This window comes from Gracilinanus agilis, chromosome 3 (genome assembly GCF_016433145.1).
Source record: "Gracilinanus agilis isolate LMUSP501 chromosome 3, AgileGrace, whole genome shotgun sequence".
In the NCBI taxonomy this organism is placed as follows: Eukaryota; Metazoa; Chordata; class Mammalia; order Didelphimorphia; family Didelphidae; genus Gracilinanus; species Gracilinanus agilis.
The window spans coordinates 99005101-99021831 of NC_058132.1; the positions used below are offsets into that span (position 1 = coordinate 99005101).

At 44.5% G+C, this 16731-nt stretch overlaps 1 protein-coding gene across 1 annotated transcript in view; it reads right to left on the minus strand.

The window, feature by feature from the left end:
- Positions 1-442: 442 nt before the first annotated feature.
- LRRC32 (leucine rich repeat containing 32) overlaps positions 443-16731 on the minus strand; it is an 18268-nt gene continuing 1979 nt past the window's right edge. Inside the window, exon 2 of the mRNA XM_044665996.1 lies at positions 443-2368. Coding sequence (XP_044521931.1) covers positions 443-2368 — 1926 coding nt within the window. The remainder of the gene's footprint in view (positions 2369-16731) is intronic.

The following is a 16731-nucleotide window of genomic DNA, read 5'->3' on the forward strand; positions in this document are numbered from 1 at the left end:
TGGGCATCAGTTTGCTCATCTGTAGAATGAATGAGTTGAATTATATCGCCTTCATAGTTACTTCAAAAGGTCTTATAATAGTGGAGGAAGGGTTCCCAGGGACTTCCATGGGGAGGAAGAGAAGAAAACCGACTCGGGGATCCCCAAATTTGCTGAACACAGTCAGCTGATGGAAGGCTGAATGGATAACAGTCATGGCTAGTTTGGGAGAGGAAATAAATGTCTGGTTATCCAGGGGATCTAGATTCCATATTTACTAGTTGTGTAACCTTGGGCAAGTCCCTTAACCTCTCTGAGTTTTAGTCTCCCCATTATAAAAAGAAGGGTTGGACTAAATGGTCTCTAAGGTCCCTTCTGACTTTAATTCTCTATGACCCCAATGAAGCCACATAGCTCCATCCTCGAGAATTGAGAATGATCCTGCAGCACGGACCTGGGAGCACTAGGCCTTGAAATGCTGGTTAAACTCCTGCCGGCAGAAGCAACAGAAGAGAGCCAATCCAATGAGGAGGATGGACAGGACCAGGGCAAAGATGAGGATAATGAGCAGGTTGATTTTCTTGAGTCCCTCTTTCTCACAGTCCTCAGGACGGATATGGAGGAAGAGGATCTCCTCTTGGGAACTGAAGTCCTTGGAATGCCGGCATGTCAGGTTCTCAAGGCTGGCGATGTCCACACTCCCCCTTTGGATCACAGCTGCCAGCCAGCTGTTGCCACAGCAAACAAGTGGATTCCCTGCCAGGTAGAGGCGCCGGAGGGTCCCCTCCAGGCCACTCATGTCATGGCTCTGAAGGTAGCTGAAACTGTTGTTCCGAAGATCCAGCTCTTCAAGGGAGGCCTGCCGGGTCCAGGCAGGGAGCCAGCTCAGCTGGTTCTCTGAGAGATTGAGCTGCTTCAATCGTGTGAAGCGGGGAAGGTCAACATGAAGGGCAGCCAGGCCATTCTCCTGTAGCTGCAGCACCTCGAGGGAGGATTCCAGTCCAGCCAGGGCACCAGGCATGATCCCTAGCCCTGGGTTTGCTGAGAGGTCCAAAGTGGCCAATGGGGTATGCAGGAATGCACCTGCTGGGAGCCTCTGCATGGTGTTGCCCGCCAGGTTCAAGGTCCGGAGGGTAGGGATGCTGGAGAAGACAACGCAGCCTGAGGCAGCTGACTCACTCAGATCGTGTGGGGTCCCACAGAGATGGATCCAGTTCCTTTGTAGGTCCACCCATTGGATCTTGGGAAGCCTGGAAAATGTGAGAGGCGGTAAGGCTGCCAGAGCATTGTACTGTAAGTAGAGCCACCGTAGGCTAGCTAGAGCATGGATGCCCATGGTGAAACTTTGGAGGTCATTGTGGCTCACATCCAGGATGTCCAGGCTGGGCAGAGAGTGTTCCTGCTTCACCTCAAAGTTTCGGAGGCAGTTTCTGCTGAGGTTGAGGAACCGCAGGGAAGTCATAGGATCAAAAAAACCTTCTGGGATGGCCTCAATCTCATTGTAGCTTAGGTCCAAGATCAAGAGTCTGGAGAGGGCCATGGAGCTATCATTCCCACTTGGGTCAGGTGCCTGATGGGGTCCACTGGGCCAATCCTTCATACTGGGGGTCTCATCACTGAGGGAGGAAGTGGGGTACATCTGGATCAGGTTGTTGGATACATTCAGGTAAATGAGCTGGTTGTGCTGGGGCAAGTCAGGGAACTGTGATAGCTTGTTCTCTCTCAAGTCAAGCCAGGAAAGTTGGTACTCCTCATCCGTCATGGTTGTTTGGAAGGTTTCTATGCTGTTGCGGCTCAGGTCCAGGACTTGCAGCTGTGGGAGGCTGAAGTCAGAAATGCAGGTGATGGAGTTCATGGAGAGATTGAGGCGGGCTAGGTGAGGCAGAGCCTCGAAGGCTCCCTCCTCAATTTCCATGATCACGTTGCTGTGCAGGTCCAACTCCTCAAGGGTAGGCACTCCCTGCAGGGTCCAGCGGGAGATCCGAGTGAGGCTGTTCTCTGCCAGGGAGAGAGTGAGCAGGGCAGGGGCATCCTTCAGGAAGGCCTCGGCCATGCTGTTGTACAAGCCATTGCCAGAGAGATCCAGTGTGGCCACTCGAGGCAGGCGCCCGATTCCCCCGTGGCCATTGTGTGGGAGAGCCCGTCCTAGTCGGTTCTGGGCCAGGTTGAGGTGCTCAAGCTGAGACAGGCTGGCAAAAATTCCAGGCTGGATGAAGCTGATCTGGTTGGAGCTCAGATCTAGGCGTTGGAGGGCAGGATAGAAGATCAGTGGAGTCTCCAGGACACTCTGCAGTTGGTTGTGAGACAAGTCAAGGGCCTTGCTGTCTGCGTGGAGCACTGCAGGAATCTGAAGAAGCCCTCGATTGTGGCACAGGACTTCCATGTCCACCTAGTGAAGGGGGAGAGAACACTGGAGCATTATGAACTGGAAGGTCTCCTGGGTACTCCCCAGACAAAGATGACAGGATTGGTAATACTTGGAAAGCATCTTAGTCTAAAAGAAAATGGCATTAACTAGATCTCTAAACATGTGTTTAGGTCCTGGCTTTGGGTCTTACTAGTTTTATGTCCTTGCGCAATCCTGTACCTCACCTTCCTCATCTGAAAAAAATCTCCTTGGGCTCTCTTGGGGCTCTTTTGAAAAATATCTATCTATATATCCATCCATCTTTCTATCATCTATCCATCCATCCATCCATCCATCCATCCATCCATCCATCCATCTACCCATCTATCTATCCATCTATCCATCCATCCATCCATCTATCCATCTATCCATTTATCTATCTATCTATCTATCTATCTATCTATCTATCTATCTATCTATCTATCTATCTGTCTGTCTGTCTGTCTGTCTTTCTGTCTGTCTGTCTGTCTATCTATCCATCCATCTATCCATCTATCTATCTATCTATCTATCTATCTATCTATCTATCTATCTCTATATGTGTATGTGTGTCTACATACACATATATGCCTATGTTATTTATAATCAAATCTCAATTCCATAGGACTGTAGATTTGAATTGGAAGAGATTTTAAAGGTTGTCAAGTTTAATTCCCTTAATTTTATAGCTGAAGAAACTAAGGCCTAGAAAATGTAAATGGCTTGCCTAGGGTTAAACAGGAAGTAAATAACTTTCTATTTGCCTCAGTTTCCTCATCTGTAAAATGAGCTGAAGAAGGAAATAGCAAAATACTCTAATATCTTTGCCAAGAAAAGCCCAAATGGAGTCATGAAGAGTTAGCCATGACTGAAAAGCAACTGAACAATGAGTTACTTTCTAAGGTGGGATTCAAACTCAGATCTTCCAGATTCCAAGTCCACTCTATCTACCATGCTGGTATAGGGATCTCTCAGTGAGAAAACTTCCTTCACAGAGATGGACAAATCATTTGTATACTCTTGGAGACATGGCTGTTAAATGACCTGTCCAGTCTATGTCAAAGGCAGGACCTGAACCCCTGATGTTGTCCACTACATCGTGTTACCTTTCTAATAACAAAGAGTTCATGTTCCTAAAAGACTTGTTATTTTCCTCATAACAACCCTGTGAGTTCCATACTGGACATACTGTTCTTATTCCTGTTTTACAATAAGAGAATGACTGTGAAAGGGTTTTGCAAACTGTAAAGCACCATTCATATTTGTAGCATTGTCAGTATTCAGTAGGTTCTCCATTTTCCTTTAGCCTTGGATTTCCCTTAAGAGTCTGGACCTTGGGTTCACATCTGAGCACATCCTGTACTGTCCTTGACCACTCCATCGGTGTTATTCTAGTCTTGCCAAGCAGAATGAGTGTTCCCCAAGGGCAGGGGCCTCTTGAAGGGCTACACAGAAAAACATTGAGCTAATCACCTGGAACTAGAAGTGTGCAATACAGACCTGCAATATTGCATAAATGAAAAGAGCCATTGAATGAGAACCAGGAGACTCAAGTTCAAGTCCCAATTCTGCCAGCACTGACACTGTTCTTTTTTTTTTTTTAAATCCTCGCCTTCCATCTTAGAATCAATGCCGTATATTGGTTCCAAGGCAGAAGAGCAGTAAGGGCTAAGCAATGGGGGTTAAGTGACTTGCTCAGGGTCACACAACTAGGAAGTATCTGAGGGCAAATTTGAACCCAGGACCTCCCATCTTTAGGCCTGGATCTCAATCCATTGAGCCATGTAGCTTCTTCTTCTGATGTAGTTCTATGGTTCTGCGTTCTAAGGATCCTTCCATTTCTGACATTTGGCATTCCAAGTTCCCTCCCAGCTCCAATGTTCTATGTTCTCCCTTCTCCACTCTGACATTCAGGGTTCCAAGTCATTTTCAGCTTTGACACTGTTCTAAGTACCCTTCCATCTTTGACATTCTGTGTTCCAAGTTCCCTTCCGAGTCCCTACCTGCTCTAACAGTCTAGAATTCTATAATGAGGTGACCTCTCAGGTCTCTCTGCTTCTATGCATTGGCTAAGTACTCTGGACCAGACATCTCTTTCTTGGTATCATCACAAACACCATCACCTGCTCCCAGGTCCTTCCTTTCCCCTTGTTCAATGCTTTTCCATTTATAGGCTGACTTCAGATAACATCAGTGGAGATGAAGCATTTACAAGAAGGAAAGATCAGACATTTCTCCAGTCATCCAATTTTAATTTTAGCCTCTCCTACATCCTCATATGCTAGATCCAAATTCCCATTCCAAGGAGCAGGAATGGAGGCCCCTTGCCCTTTTCCCTCATAACTGACATTCCCCAGATGTAATATCATCCCCACTGTGCTGGCCTCACCCTTCACTCGGAGCCAAGCGCCTCTCCTTCCTATGGCCTGAGAGCCCAGACTGAGTTGGTGAGGGCTTCCCCCCTGGAGAATAGTAGAATTCCAGAAGGTCAGAGTTGGAGGAGGCCTTGAATAGTCCTGGAAACAGACTCACAGAATCTTTGGGCTAGAGTAGACTTTAGAGGTCATCTGGTTCAACTCCTTCCCTTACGCCAATTTCTTTCTATCAATCAATCAACGTTTATTAAACACCTACTATGTGCCGGGCCCTGTTCTAAGTGCTGAGGATGCACAAGGAAGCAAAAGCCAGTCCATGCTCTCAAGGAGCTTACAATCTCCTGGATAACATAACAACTCCAAAGACAGGGCACACATTACCCGCAAGACAGCTCATGCCACTTTTAGATCCTTCAAATAGGAAATTTTTACTTACGGGAAACATAAATCTGCCTCCTTCTAACTTCCCTTCACTGGTCCTAATTCTCATTTCTGGAGAATCACACAATAAGCCTGCCTCCTTCCTCTCATGTTACCCTTCAGCTTTTGGTAGGTAAATGTCAAGCATTTTGCCATGCTAAGTATCCACGACTCACTTATTCTCATGTGAATGACATGGTTTCAATCTCCATTATAACAATGGATGTTCTTTTATCAGTGTTTGCCCCATGCTAGATAAGCTCTTCTACTTGAGACCTGATCTGAGCAGTGTATGATGGGGACTGACCCATCATCCTTCATGCTTTGGACATGACTTCCTTGTCATTCAGTCATATCTGCCTTTTTTGTGATCTTGTTTAGGGTTCTCTTGGCAGAGTGCTTTGTCATTTTTCCTTCTCCAGCTCATCTGACAGATGATGAAACTGAGGCAAACAGAGTTAAGTGACTTGGCCAGGGTCACCCAGTTAGTAAGTGTCTAAGGTTAGATTAGATTGGAATTCATGAAGATGAGTCTTCCTGCCTCCAGGCTCTATTTACTGTGCCACCTAGCTGTCCTGAAGACTTCCTTACTGTTCCTCAAACATGGCGCCGATATCCCTCTTCCAAGTGTTTTCACTGGCTGTCTCCCAATACCTGGACCTTTCTCCCTCTTCACCTCCAACTCCTGACTTCCCTGGCTTCCTTCTAGTCTCAGCTGAAGTCTTCTATGAGGAGCAAATTGGTCTTAATTTCTTCCTCTGAGACTCCCCCAATTATCCTGTCTGTAGCTTATTTGTCCGTACTTGTTTGCATATTGTCTCTCCCATTAGACTGAGAGATTCTTGAGCTCAGGGAATGTTTTATTTTAAACCTTTACCTGCTGTCTTGGAATCAATACTGGGTACTGGTTCCAAGGCAGAAGAGTGGTAAGGGCTAGGCAACGAGGGTTAAGTGACTTGCCCAGGGTCACACAGCTAGGAAGTGTCTGAAGACAGATTTGAACCCAGGACCTCCCATCTCTAGACCAGGTTCTCAATCTACTGAATCACCTAGCTGCCCCTCAGGAACTGTTTGTATATGTGTGTGTGTGTGTTTGTTTGTTCATATTTTTGTTTTTGATTTTCCTTTCTTTGTATGTCCAGAGCTTAGCACAGTACAGTGTGTGTCACAAGTAGGTGATTAATGAATGCTGATTGATTGACTGACACTGGTGTAGTCTAAATTTTTATTAGCTTTTTACATTTCCATTGCCAAATTCCATTATTCATTCAAATCAAGCTTGCGGTCCATTAAGGCTTACAAGAGTTTTTTACATGAACTATCATCTAGACACTTTCTAAATACTCTCCTCAAGAAAAGAGAACATTCTAGCTGGAAGTAACCTTCAAACATGGAGTGTTAGAACATAAATATAGAATGGAAAAATTGGAAGGCACTTTAGAAAAAGTAGAATGTAGAGCACAGAACATCTGAACTGGAAGGGACCAGAGGATCAATGACTTAGAGCTAGAAGGGATCTTACAAGCCATCTAGTTCAACCACTTTATTTTGAAGCCTAGATAGCTGAGGCACAGGGAGAGAAGGATTCAACCCAAAGTGGTCACACAGGCAATAAGAATCATAGGCTGGGATTTGAACCCAAGTCCTTTGATTATAGAGCTAAGACTCTATCAATCATACCGTGATACCTCAGAGATCATCTAATCAAACCTGCCCCTTTGTCAAATGAGGAAACTAAGGAAGTTGAGTGGCTTGTCTAAGGTCATCTAGTTTTGATCATACTGCATATACATGGGGTCAAAAGTAAAATCTTTCTAGGAGTAAAAGAGAAGCATCCTCTCTTTGTCTTGTCTCCTTCCCCGAAGAACCTAACTTGGGATGGAATGTACAGGAAATACTCAGCAGAGATGAGTGAACTAACCTCTAAGGTTCCTTCCCATTAAACCTGCTTCTCCTATTTTCCCTTTTTCCATTGAGATCACCATCCTCAGCAAGACTTGGCTCAAAACCTCAGTTACTCTGAATTCTACCTTCCTTCTCACCTCAACAACCAATTACCAAATTTTCTCAATTCTGTTTCTATGCCATCTCTCCCATCAATCCCTTTCTCTTCATTCCTACAGCCATCACCCTCCATCAAGTCCTCATCATTTTTCTTAAGATTACTGTCATAGTCTCCTGACTAGTCTCTGAGGTTCCAGGCAATCTCCTTATCTTCTACCCTTCCCATTCTTGGCAGAATCAGCTAGATGACATGGTGGGTAGGACTCTGGGGCTGGAATCAGGAAGACCTGAGTTCAAATTTGGCCTTAGACATTTACTAGCAGTGTGATCTTGGGCAAGTCACTTAAGTTCTTCCTGCCTCACTTTCCTCAACTATAAAATGGGGAAATAATAGTACCTATCTCTCAAAAGAGAGAATAATTATAAAGTATATTTTATTGTATAAAAGTATTATACAAATAAATATTTATCTACTAATATAATTTTCTTGTTAAAAACAAATAAACAAACAAATGACTATTCTGCTTTTATCTCGAAGACCTCTAGCAAGAGGTAATCTACTATGTCTTGGGACAGCCCATTCTACCTTTAGTTTTCTCTTAAACTCCAGTCTGACTCTCCAAAATGTACTCTCTCCTGACCCCCGAGTCCATGAGGAACAAAGCCAGTCCATTCCAAAAAACCCTCCACATCACTTCTCTGTGCCAGCTTGTCCTCCTGCCCCAGCCCAAACCCTTTCACTGAATATCCCTAGTCCTTCACTCCCATGGTGCATTGTCCAGACTTCTCACCATCTGTGGCTATCTGTGTGTGCCAGGACCCTGGAGCCTTTCCCTCCAGATGCAGGACTCTGAAGCAGCACATGTTTCATATGGTAAACAAACAAGTCTAACACATACACACACACACAATGTGACCAAGCTCAGTGCCAAAACCTTCCATGGAGCTAAAAGGGCTGCAATTCCCCAATAGATTCATTATCTCGTTGGTGTTGATGTTTCCGCCATTGACACAGCTCTGACTTCCTCCAAGCCTGCCACTACCACCATTGCCACTACTCTTAGTTTTGTTATCCCCACTACTACCACTACTACTATTACCACTACTACCACCACCACTACTCTTATTATAACTACCACCACTCCTACCACTAGTACTCCACCACCACCATCACCATCACTACTCTTATTTTTACTACCACCACTCCTACCAGTAGTACAACTACTACTACTACCACTACCATCACTATTCTTATTTTTACTACCACTACTACTACTACTACTTATTATTATTATTACTACTTACTCCCACTACTGCTACTATATCACCACCACCACCATTACCACCATCCCTGCAGATAGCTAGCTGTCATTTATATAATGCTTTATATAGCAGGCACTTCATAAAGTTGTAGTAGCAAAGCACTTTACATTTTTACTTTGGCATAGGCCCATGATTTTATCAATGTAGGGGACTCCCAGTGTGGAACCTCACTTTGTTGATAGAGAGCTTATCATTTGTAGCCTTAGAAAGTTACCTGGAGACATGGAGAAGTGCAATGATCAAACCCTAGGGTCACCCTGGTGGTTCTAAATCACAGTCTTCTGCCTAGAGCAGGGGTTGGCAAAGTATGGCTCTCGAGCCATATTTGGATCTTTTGAGGACCAGATATGGCTCTTTCTGCAGGAGCCATAAAGTCAATTTTTTTTTCAGGTGCTGTTACAGGAGCGGCACTGTGAGCACTGTACGGCTCTCACGAAATTACATTTTAAATAATGTGGCATTTATGGTTCTAACGGCCAAAAGGGTTGCTGACCCCTGGCCTAGAGGCTCAGCATCTTTCCTTACACTGTACATTATCCCCTTAGAATAATCCCTGACACCTGGTAGTGTCCGTGAATGTTTTCAAAACACTTTTAAAATATATTATTTGAGCTTTACACTTGCTCTAGGCCAGGGGTCGGCAACCTTTTTGGCCGTTAGAACCATAAATGCCACATTATTTAAAATGTAATTTCGTGAGAGCCGTACAGTGCTCACAGTGCCGCTCCTGTAACAGCACCTGAAAAAAAATGGACTTTATGGCTCCTGCAGAAAGAGCCATACGTTGCTGACCCCTGCTCTAGTCTATAGATATTATTGGACCTGTTTTAAAGATGAGTAAAACTGAGGGTGAGAGTTTAAATGGCTTTTCAGCAAGTATCAGAAGTAAGATGTGATCAGACCAAGCTGAGCTCTCTTCCCACTTGCTTCCCTCATCCCACGTGGTCCAAGTCTACCATTGACCCCAACACACTCAGAGCCTAAATGTCTAAAGAGATGAACAAAGGCTCCCTGGCTTTAGGCACCAGACCAGCAGCCAAGCAGAGCTGAGGGATCACCACAAACTTCACTGGAAACATGCTTTATTGCTGGAGGTTAGGTCTAGGGCCCCCAGAACTGAGGACAGTGAGCAGAATTGAAAGAAACTTTGGAATGCCAGCATGATTGCCTTCATTCCACAGATGAAGATCCTGAGGGAGGAAAAGTATTTTGCTCAGAGCCAAACAGAGACAGAACCAGAATTCAAACCGAGGAGCTCTTGACACTCTACATTCCATGCTTTTGGTACTCTCCTCTGAGGGTTTGGGGATCTGCCTTGGAGGTCCAGAGCTCCAGGACCTCAATCAGAGTAGGAGAAGGCAATGAATGCGAAATCGTCTTGCCTTTTCAATAGGTAGTCCCTGCTCTGTTGGGGATCTAGCACAAAGCCCAGGGGTGGCTTCCAGGAAATCTATTTATAGGGCCAACTGTTGCATGTGGGAAACTTCAGGAAGTGACGGTGGAGGCTGGGTGGATGGACAGGAAAGGAATGAATGTCTTCCTTCCACAGAGACCCTTTTCCTTTGCCCCTAGCCCAGCCACTAGGGAAAGGCTCAAATCATAACTTTCTTTTTCAAAAGGAAGAGGATTTTTGACTTGGCTCCTCTCCTGTCACCTGCATCTGGAGATGGAAGCCAAGGGAGGATCGATCAGAATCTTACTAAGATCTAGGACAAGATACCACAGTGCAGGGGAAGGAGCACCAGTTTAGAGGCTGGAAGACCTTGTTTCAGATCTCTTCTGTTGCTGGCCCTGTGACTCTGGGCTCATCACTTAGCCTGAGCCTTTGGAATTATTTTTTCATACTTGCCCAACATCTAGAACAGTGCCTAACACAGAGTAAGAACTTCATAAATCCTTATCAATTGACTTACTTCCTGAAGCCTGTTTTCCCATCTATCAAATAGGTAAGCTATGTGGGCAAGTCATGTACTCTCTCTGGGCTAGGGAAGCAGCATATTCTAGTGAATGGAGCTTTAGTCTTGGAAATAGCAAGGCTTGGGTTCAAATTCCACCTCAGGCACTTACTAGCTTGGCAAGTCAATTACTCTCTCTAAGTCTCATCTTCTTCATCTAGAAAATGGACAAAATTTTGGCATTATGATTACATTTTACTCTACTAAAAATTCTGAGGTAAGGGTAAAGGTTTGTGTTTTTAAAAACATTTTTGGTTATGATCAATGGAATACACAGAGGTTAAGGCCTGAAGCTTCTCTTTACAGCAAGGGTATCAAACCCAAAGAGAAACTTGTACTAAGTCATAATGATTTAGAAAACCTCAAATGAACATTATCTACTTTCTATTGTATTTATATCTATAAAATGGTATAACGATAGTACCTACCTCACAACCTGGGGCTTGTGAGAATGAAAGGATGTTTTCATTGAAAAATGCTTTGCAAACTATCTTGGATTTGCTTCTCTGCTTGGTTTCAGTTCCACTGGAAGGTTAAACTCCCAGGCTAAACGCTTCACTTCTAATCCCATCACCATGCTTATTGGTTGACTCTACCTTCTCTCCCTTCTTGAGAGCTGGCAATCAAACTCTTCTCAATACTTTTTTTCTTGGAGGATAGTAACTAGAGTCTCACCAAGCATCTGCTGCCCTGTCTGACTTCATGATTGCTATTCTTGCTTTTTTTTGTCCCAGTTGAAGTCCAATAGATTCTGCTCTTACCTTTACTCTCTATGTGTCTAGCTGCCTCAAATATGTTTCTTGTAAACAACATAGGGTAGGATTCTATCTTTTTCTAATCCACTTTGCTAACTGCTTCAGTTTTATGGGTGAGTTCATCCCATTCACATTCATAGTTATGATTACCTTCTGTGTATTTCCCTCCATCTTGATTTCATCTTTTAATTCTGCCCTTTCTCCTTTCACTCTGTCCCTCTATGCCACCAGTGTTTTACTGTTAATCACTCCTCACTCTCCCCCTCCTTATATTGCCCCCTTCTCACCACCACCCTTTTTATTACCCTCCTACTTCTCTATAAGGTCTTTAATCATGCCCCCAATTTCTTCCTTCCCTATATTACTCCCCTTCGCACCACCTTCCTCCTTAATCCCCTTCAATTTCTCTATAGGGGCTTTTAATCCCCACCCCAATTTGTCTCTCCCTTATATTGCTCCCCTTCTCACCTCTGTTCTTATTCCCCTTCTACTTCTCTACATGCCCTGTCTGATTTCAACTCCATGGAACAAGATGCCCCAACCAAGATTTCCCCCCTCCTGGTGTCCAGTCTCTCTCCCTACTACTACTCCTGCTCTCCCTCCTACCTCCTTTTGTGCATTGTCTCTCCCTTTAGAATGTAATCTACTTTAAAGCAGGAATTAATTGTATCCTCAGCAGTTAGCACAGTGTCTGATAAATCATACATGTTTAATAAATGTTCACTGGATTGGATTGCAAACCTTATAGTCATACAAATATGCACAAATATTAGCAATGAAATAAAGAACTGGACCGGTGGAATCATTCATGAAATATCTACTAACTGCCTGCCATATACAGGAAGCTGGGCTAGATACCTGGCATATGAAAATAAAAAATGGCATTGTTCCTGTCCTCAAGGAGCACTCAGCAACATGCATACAGGTGGTATAAGGTAGAGGGTGACAGGGCAAAGGAGAGATTCAGACTAAGGACATATTTGAAAATTTGTCGTGAAGAGAATACTTTCAACAAGGGTGCTGGTGGTAAGGAAAGCAGGGAAGATGTCAAGGTTCTTGAGCTGAGCCTTGAAGGAAAAGGAGGAAATAAGGAGAGGCTGCTTTCCAGGGATGAAACAGTAGAAGGAAATGCAAGGAAACCAAGAAAAGAAAGGGTGAGATCTTTACAGCTCCAAATTAGATAATCCCGTGTGCATCTTGGGGGTTGGAGGGGGGAGTATATCTCGTGATTAAAGAGCAGGAAGAGAGGAACCCGTGGTTTTAATAAATCAGGACGTGTGGGAGCCAGCAGCTGGCTGGCTGGCCTGGACCTAGCAGTGGGGAAGGGTTTGGTAGAGAACTGAGGCAAGTGCCTTAAATCTGCTGCTGCAGCTGCCTGGCTTCCTTCTGAGTCAGGGGCTCCTGGCCTGGGCAGTCAAAGGCGAGGGAACATTGGAACCAGATGAGGTGGCACCGCCAGATGGACTGTCCCACCCACCCCAGGGGCTCTGGCCTTTACCACTGTCGAAGGCTTGGCCCAGGACGCAGCCTCTGGGGCCTGTGTTGATTAACCAAGTCAGGTCATCATTTCCATATGGCTGAATGCAGGCAGCTCCATTCTCCCTAGCTGGCCATGGAGCATAGTGTCATCATGGAAAGAGCACCAGATTTGGGGTTCCAGGACCTGGGTTCAAATCTCTCACTAGCCTAGTGGCCTTTCCCTCTGTGATCTCCCACCCCCACTCTACAAGGGTATAAGCCCACCCTCCCCTTTTAAAAAAACGCTTACCTTCTGTCTTAGCAGCAGTTCTAAGACAGAAGCATAGCAATGGCTAGACAATGGGGATTAAGTGACTTGTCCAGGGTAGAATAGCTAGGAAATGTCTGAGGCCACATTTGAACCCAGGATCTTATCATCTACAGATCTGGTGCTCCATCTACTGTCCTTCTTAGCTGACCCCTGTGAGCCCAGACAAGATAGTGATAACAGCAAGTTGTAGGATCACAGATTTAGATCTGGCAGGGACCCTCAGCCCATCAGCCCAACCTACTTTTATAAATGAGGAAACTGAGGCCCAGAGGATCAAATGACTGGCCTCTATTAACACAGCCATAAGTATCAGAGAGAGGAGTCAGAAAACTAGTCTCTGGCCTCCTAATTGTGTGACTCCAGACCAGGGAAAATCTCTCCATATATCGATTTTCTTACCTGTAAAATGGGAACTCATATTCCGTATCATTCAGGTTGTGAGGAAAACCCTCCATAGATATTAAAGGGCTATAGAAAGAAGGGTCATAATCAATGATATGCTAGTAAATGTTTAACAACCAGCTCTCTGAAAAGCATCTATGCTCAGGACCCATTTTTAACTTTCACTTGCATTATTAACATTTCCTCCATCACTTTAAGTCCAGACAATAAATCCCACCGTGCTTTAGAGCATGTGCTGACCTCTTACCTGTAAATGTTCACAGTGAACATTTCACAATTGACTCTGGGCAGCTGGCTTTCAGTGAACCCCAGGCTAGGATTATTGCTTTCATTATATTATTAACATCATCAAACTCTATTTATGGCTTCTGGCTGACAAGGAACTTGACACTGAATGCCCTTATTTTACAGAAGGGGAAAATGAGACTCATTGAGGGGGAAGACATTGCTGGGTTTTGCTTGGGCAGTCAGAAGCACAGCTGTGGATTCCTGATTCTAGGCTCCATCCCCTACCTTGTACTGCCCATGTATGGTCCTGGAGGTGTGGGACGTTGGCTGGAAGAGCTTTCAAAACAGAGATCGTGGAATGTCAGCATTGGAAGGGACCTCAGAGACCATCTAATTGAGCTATTTCAGTGAACAGGAGAGGAAACTGAGGCTGAGAGAAGACAGGTAACTCGTCCAACATTATACATTGAGGCAGTAAAAGAGCCAAAACTAGAACCCAAATTTCTTGTGTGAAAATTGGGCTAAAATATTTGAGAAAGATTTTCTTTCTTTTTTTTTATCCCTTTACCTTCCATCTTAGAATCAATACTGTGTATTGGTTCCAAGGCAGAAGAGTGGGAAGGGCTAGGCAGTGGGGGTTAAGTGACTTGCCCAAGTTACACAGCTAGGAAGAGTCTGAACTCCCCAGGACTTCCTATCTCTAGACCTGGCTCTCTATCCACTGAGCTGCCCCCTTGGGAAAGACTTTCACCAAAAGTTGAAGGAAAACAGTATTCTGGAGACCCCTAGGGAGCTAGCAAACCCTGCTCCCCAAAGGCTACTCCTCAGAAAAGAACAGGCCAACAAAGCAGTTCCAACATCAGTGATGCCTGCATGAGTTTGAAATGGGCAAAGAACTTGTTTGGAGTAAGTGGATGCTGGGAAAAAGTTGATATTAAGAATATAACCACTTTGGGGGCAGCTGGGTAGCTCAGTGGATTGAGAGCCAGGCCTAGAGACAGGAAGTCCTAGGTTCAAATCCGGCCTCAGACACTTCCCAGCTGTGTGACCCTGGGCAAGTCACTTGACCCCCATTGCCTACCCTTGCCAATCTTCTACCTATAAGTCAATACACAGAAGTTAAGGGTTTAAAATTAAGAAAAAAAAAAGAATATAACCACTTCTACCTTCCTCCTCTCCAATCAAGGACTTTTGAGGTGAAGCCCAAGTCTCTGAATCTGGCAGTTAAGGCCCCCCCATAATCTGGCCCCATCAGACTTTTCCAAAAGTACCTTCAGTTTTCCCCAACCTTCTCTTCCGACCAGGCTGGGCTCTCACCTTTCCCTGTATACTCGTAAGTACTGACACCAATCAAGCATCACACAAGGAGAAAGTAAGCTCTTTGAAGTCAGGAGCCATGTTGGTTTTGATCTCTCTGTTCCTAGTTCTGAGCAGCAGACACACATTTTGCTTAATACATATTTATGGAAGTGAATTCAATTTGAATCCCAAGATTGTTGCCTAATAGCTGTGTGACCTCTCCAATGCCTCAGTTTCCTTCAATGTAAAGTAAGAATACTGGACCAAATTATCTCTGAGGTTCCCACCAGCTCCGACATTCTATGTCCTAGGGTCCTCTCAACTCTAAATTTTGAGCATATGAATTAGATGCTCTATTATTCCTTTTTAAGACTTGACTCAGGGCAGCTAGGTGGTATGGAGACTAGAGCCCTGGTCCTAGAGTCAGAAAAGCCTGAATTCAGACACTTACTAGCTGTGTGGCCCTAGGCAGGTCACTTAACTCATTTGCCTCAGTCTCTTTATCTGTAAAATTAGCTGGAGAAGGAAATGCCTCAAATGGGGTCATGAAGAATTAGAAACAAATGAACAACAACAAGATTTTACTTAAGTTGTTGTCCCCATAGAGTCTCCAAACTTTCCCTCTTTCTCACTAAACCCTTCCAAACTGCAGTTCCATCTCTTCCAGTAAGACTGTTCTGTTTTCAAGAAGAAGCTAGGTTTTACAATGGTGAGTGCTGAGTTTACAGTTGGGAAGACTTGAGTTCAAATTTGGTCTCAGATATTTACTAGCTTGGTGACCTTAAGCAAGTCACGTAACCTCTGTTTGCCTCAGTTTCCTCATCAATCCCTCAAATGGAAAAAATAACAACATTTACAAATTTCCCAGGGTTATCGTGGGGATCAAATGATATGATATTTGTAAAACATTTGGCACAATGCTTGGTACAGAGTAGGGACTATATAAATAATAGCTATTATTGTTGTTGTTGTTGTTGTTATCTGTTTGGGGCCAGCTTTGGTTCAGCCTAGGCCAGAGTCAAAATTCTGGGACTAGGATCAAGCCTTAAATTGGGGCTCCAGAAGGGAGAGAAGTCTAGGGGAAGCAGAATACACAACAAAGGGCACTGGATCCTAAGGGACCTGGATTCGAAACCCCAGCTCTGCTATCTATTAGCACTGGAACAACTCCAGCCTCCAGCTTTAACATTCTCTGTAGCTGTAAGCATTAAATTGCCCTTTATCTGGGGCAAAATTAATGTGGCCACTCCCAGAGCTATGTGCCTATCAGCAAATAGGAAGATTTCCTGAAATGGCCATAAAATATGACTCCCTCCTCCCCAGCTCAGTGGATATAGCCACAACGTGGAATCAGGGATGATGAAATGTTAATATGTTAACATGGTGTTCAAAAATGCTTGTTAAACAATGGGCTAACACCCAGGGGCCCTTTTAAGGCATTTTCTTAATATAAAGCCTTTCTCTGATTATCAGGACTAGAAAAACAATCGCCCCAGCCTTGAGGTCTTTAAGTAGCGAAGCCTGGAGCCAATGGAAGCTGGTAGTGTGTTCATCTGTTGGAGAGTTTGAGGCAGCCCAGGATCCCAGAAGAGGTGGAGTGGGACCCCGCCAGTGTGTGTACATGTCTGTAATATATACATACATACATATATGTATATATATATATGTATATATATATATATATAGAGAGAGAGAGAGAGACAGACAGAGACAGAGACAGAGAGAGAGAGAGACAGAGAGAGAGAGACAGAGAGACAGAGAGAGAGACAGAGAGAGAGACAGAGAGACAGAGAGAGACAGAGAGAGACAGAGAGAC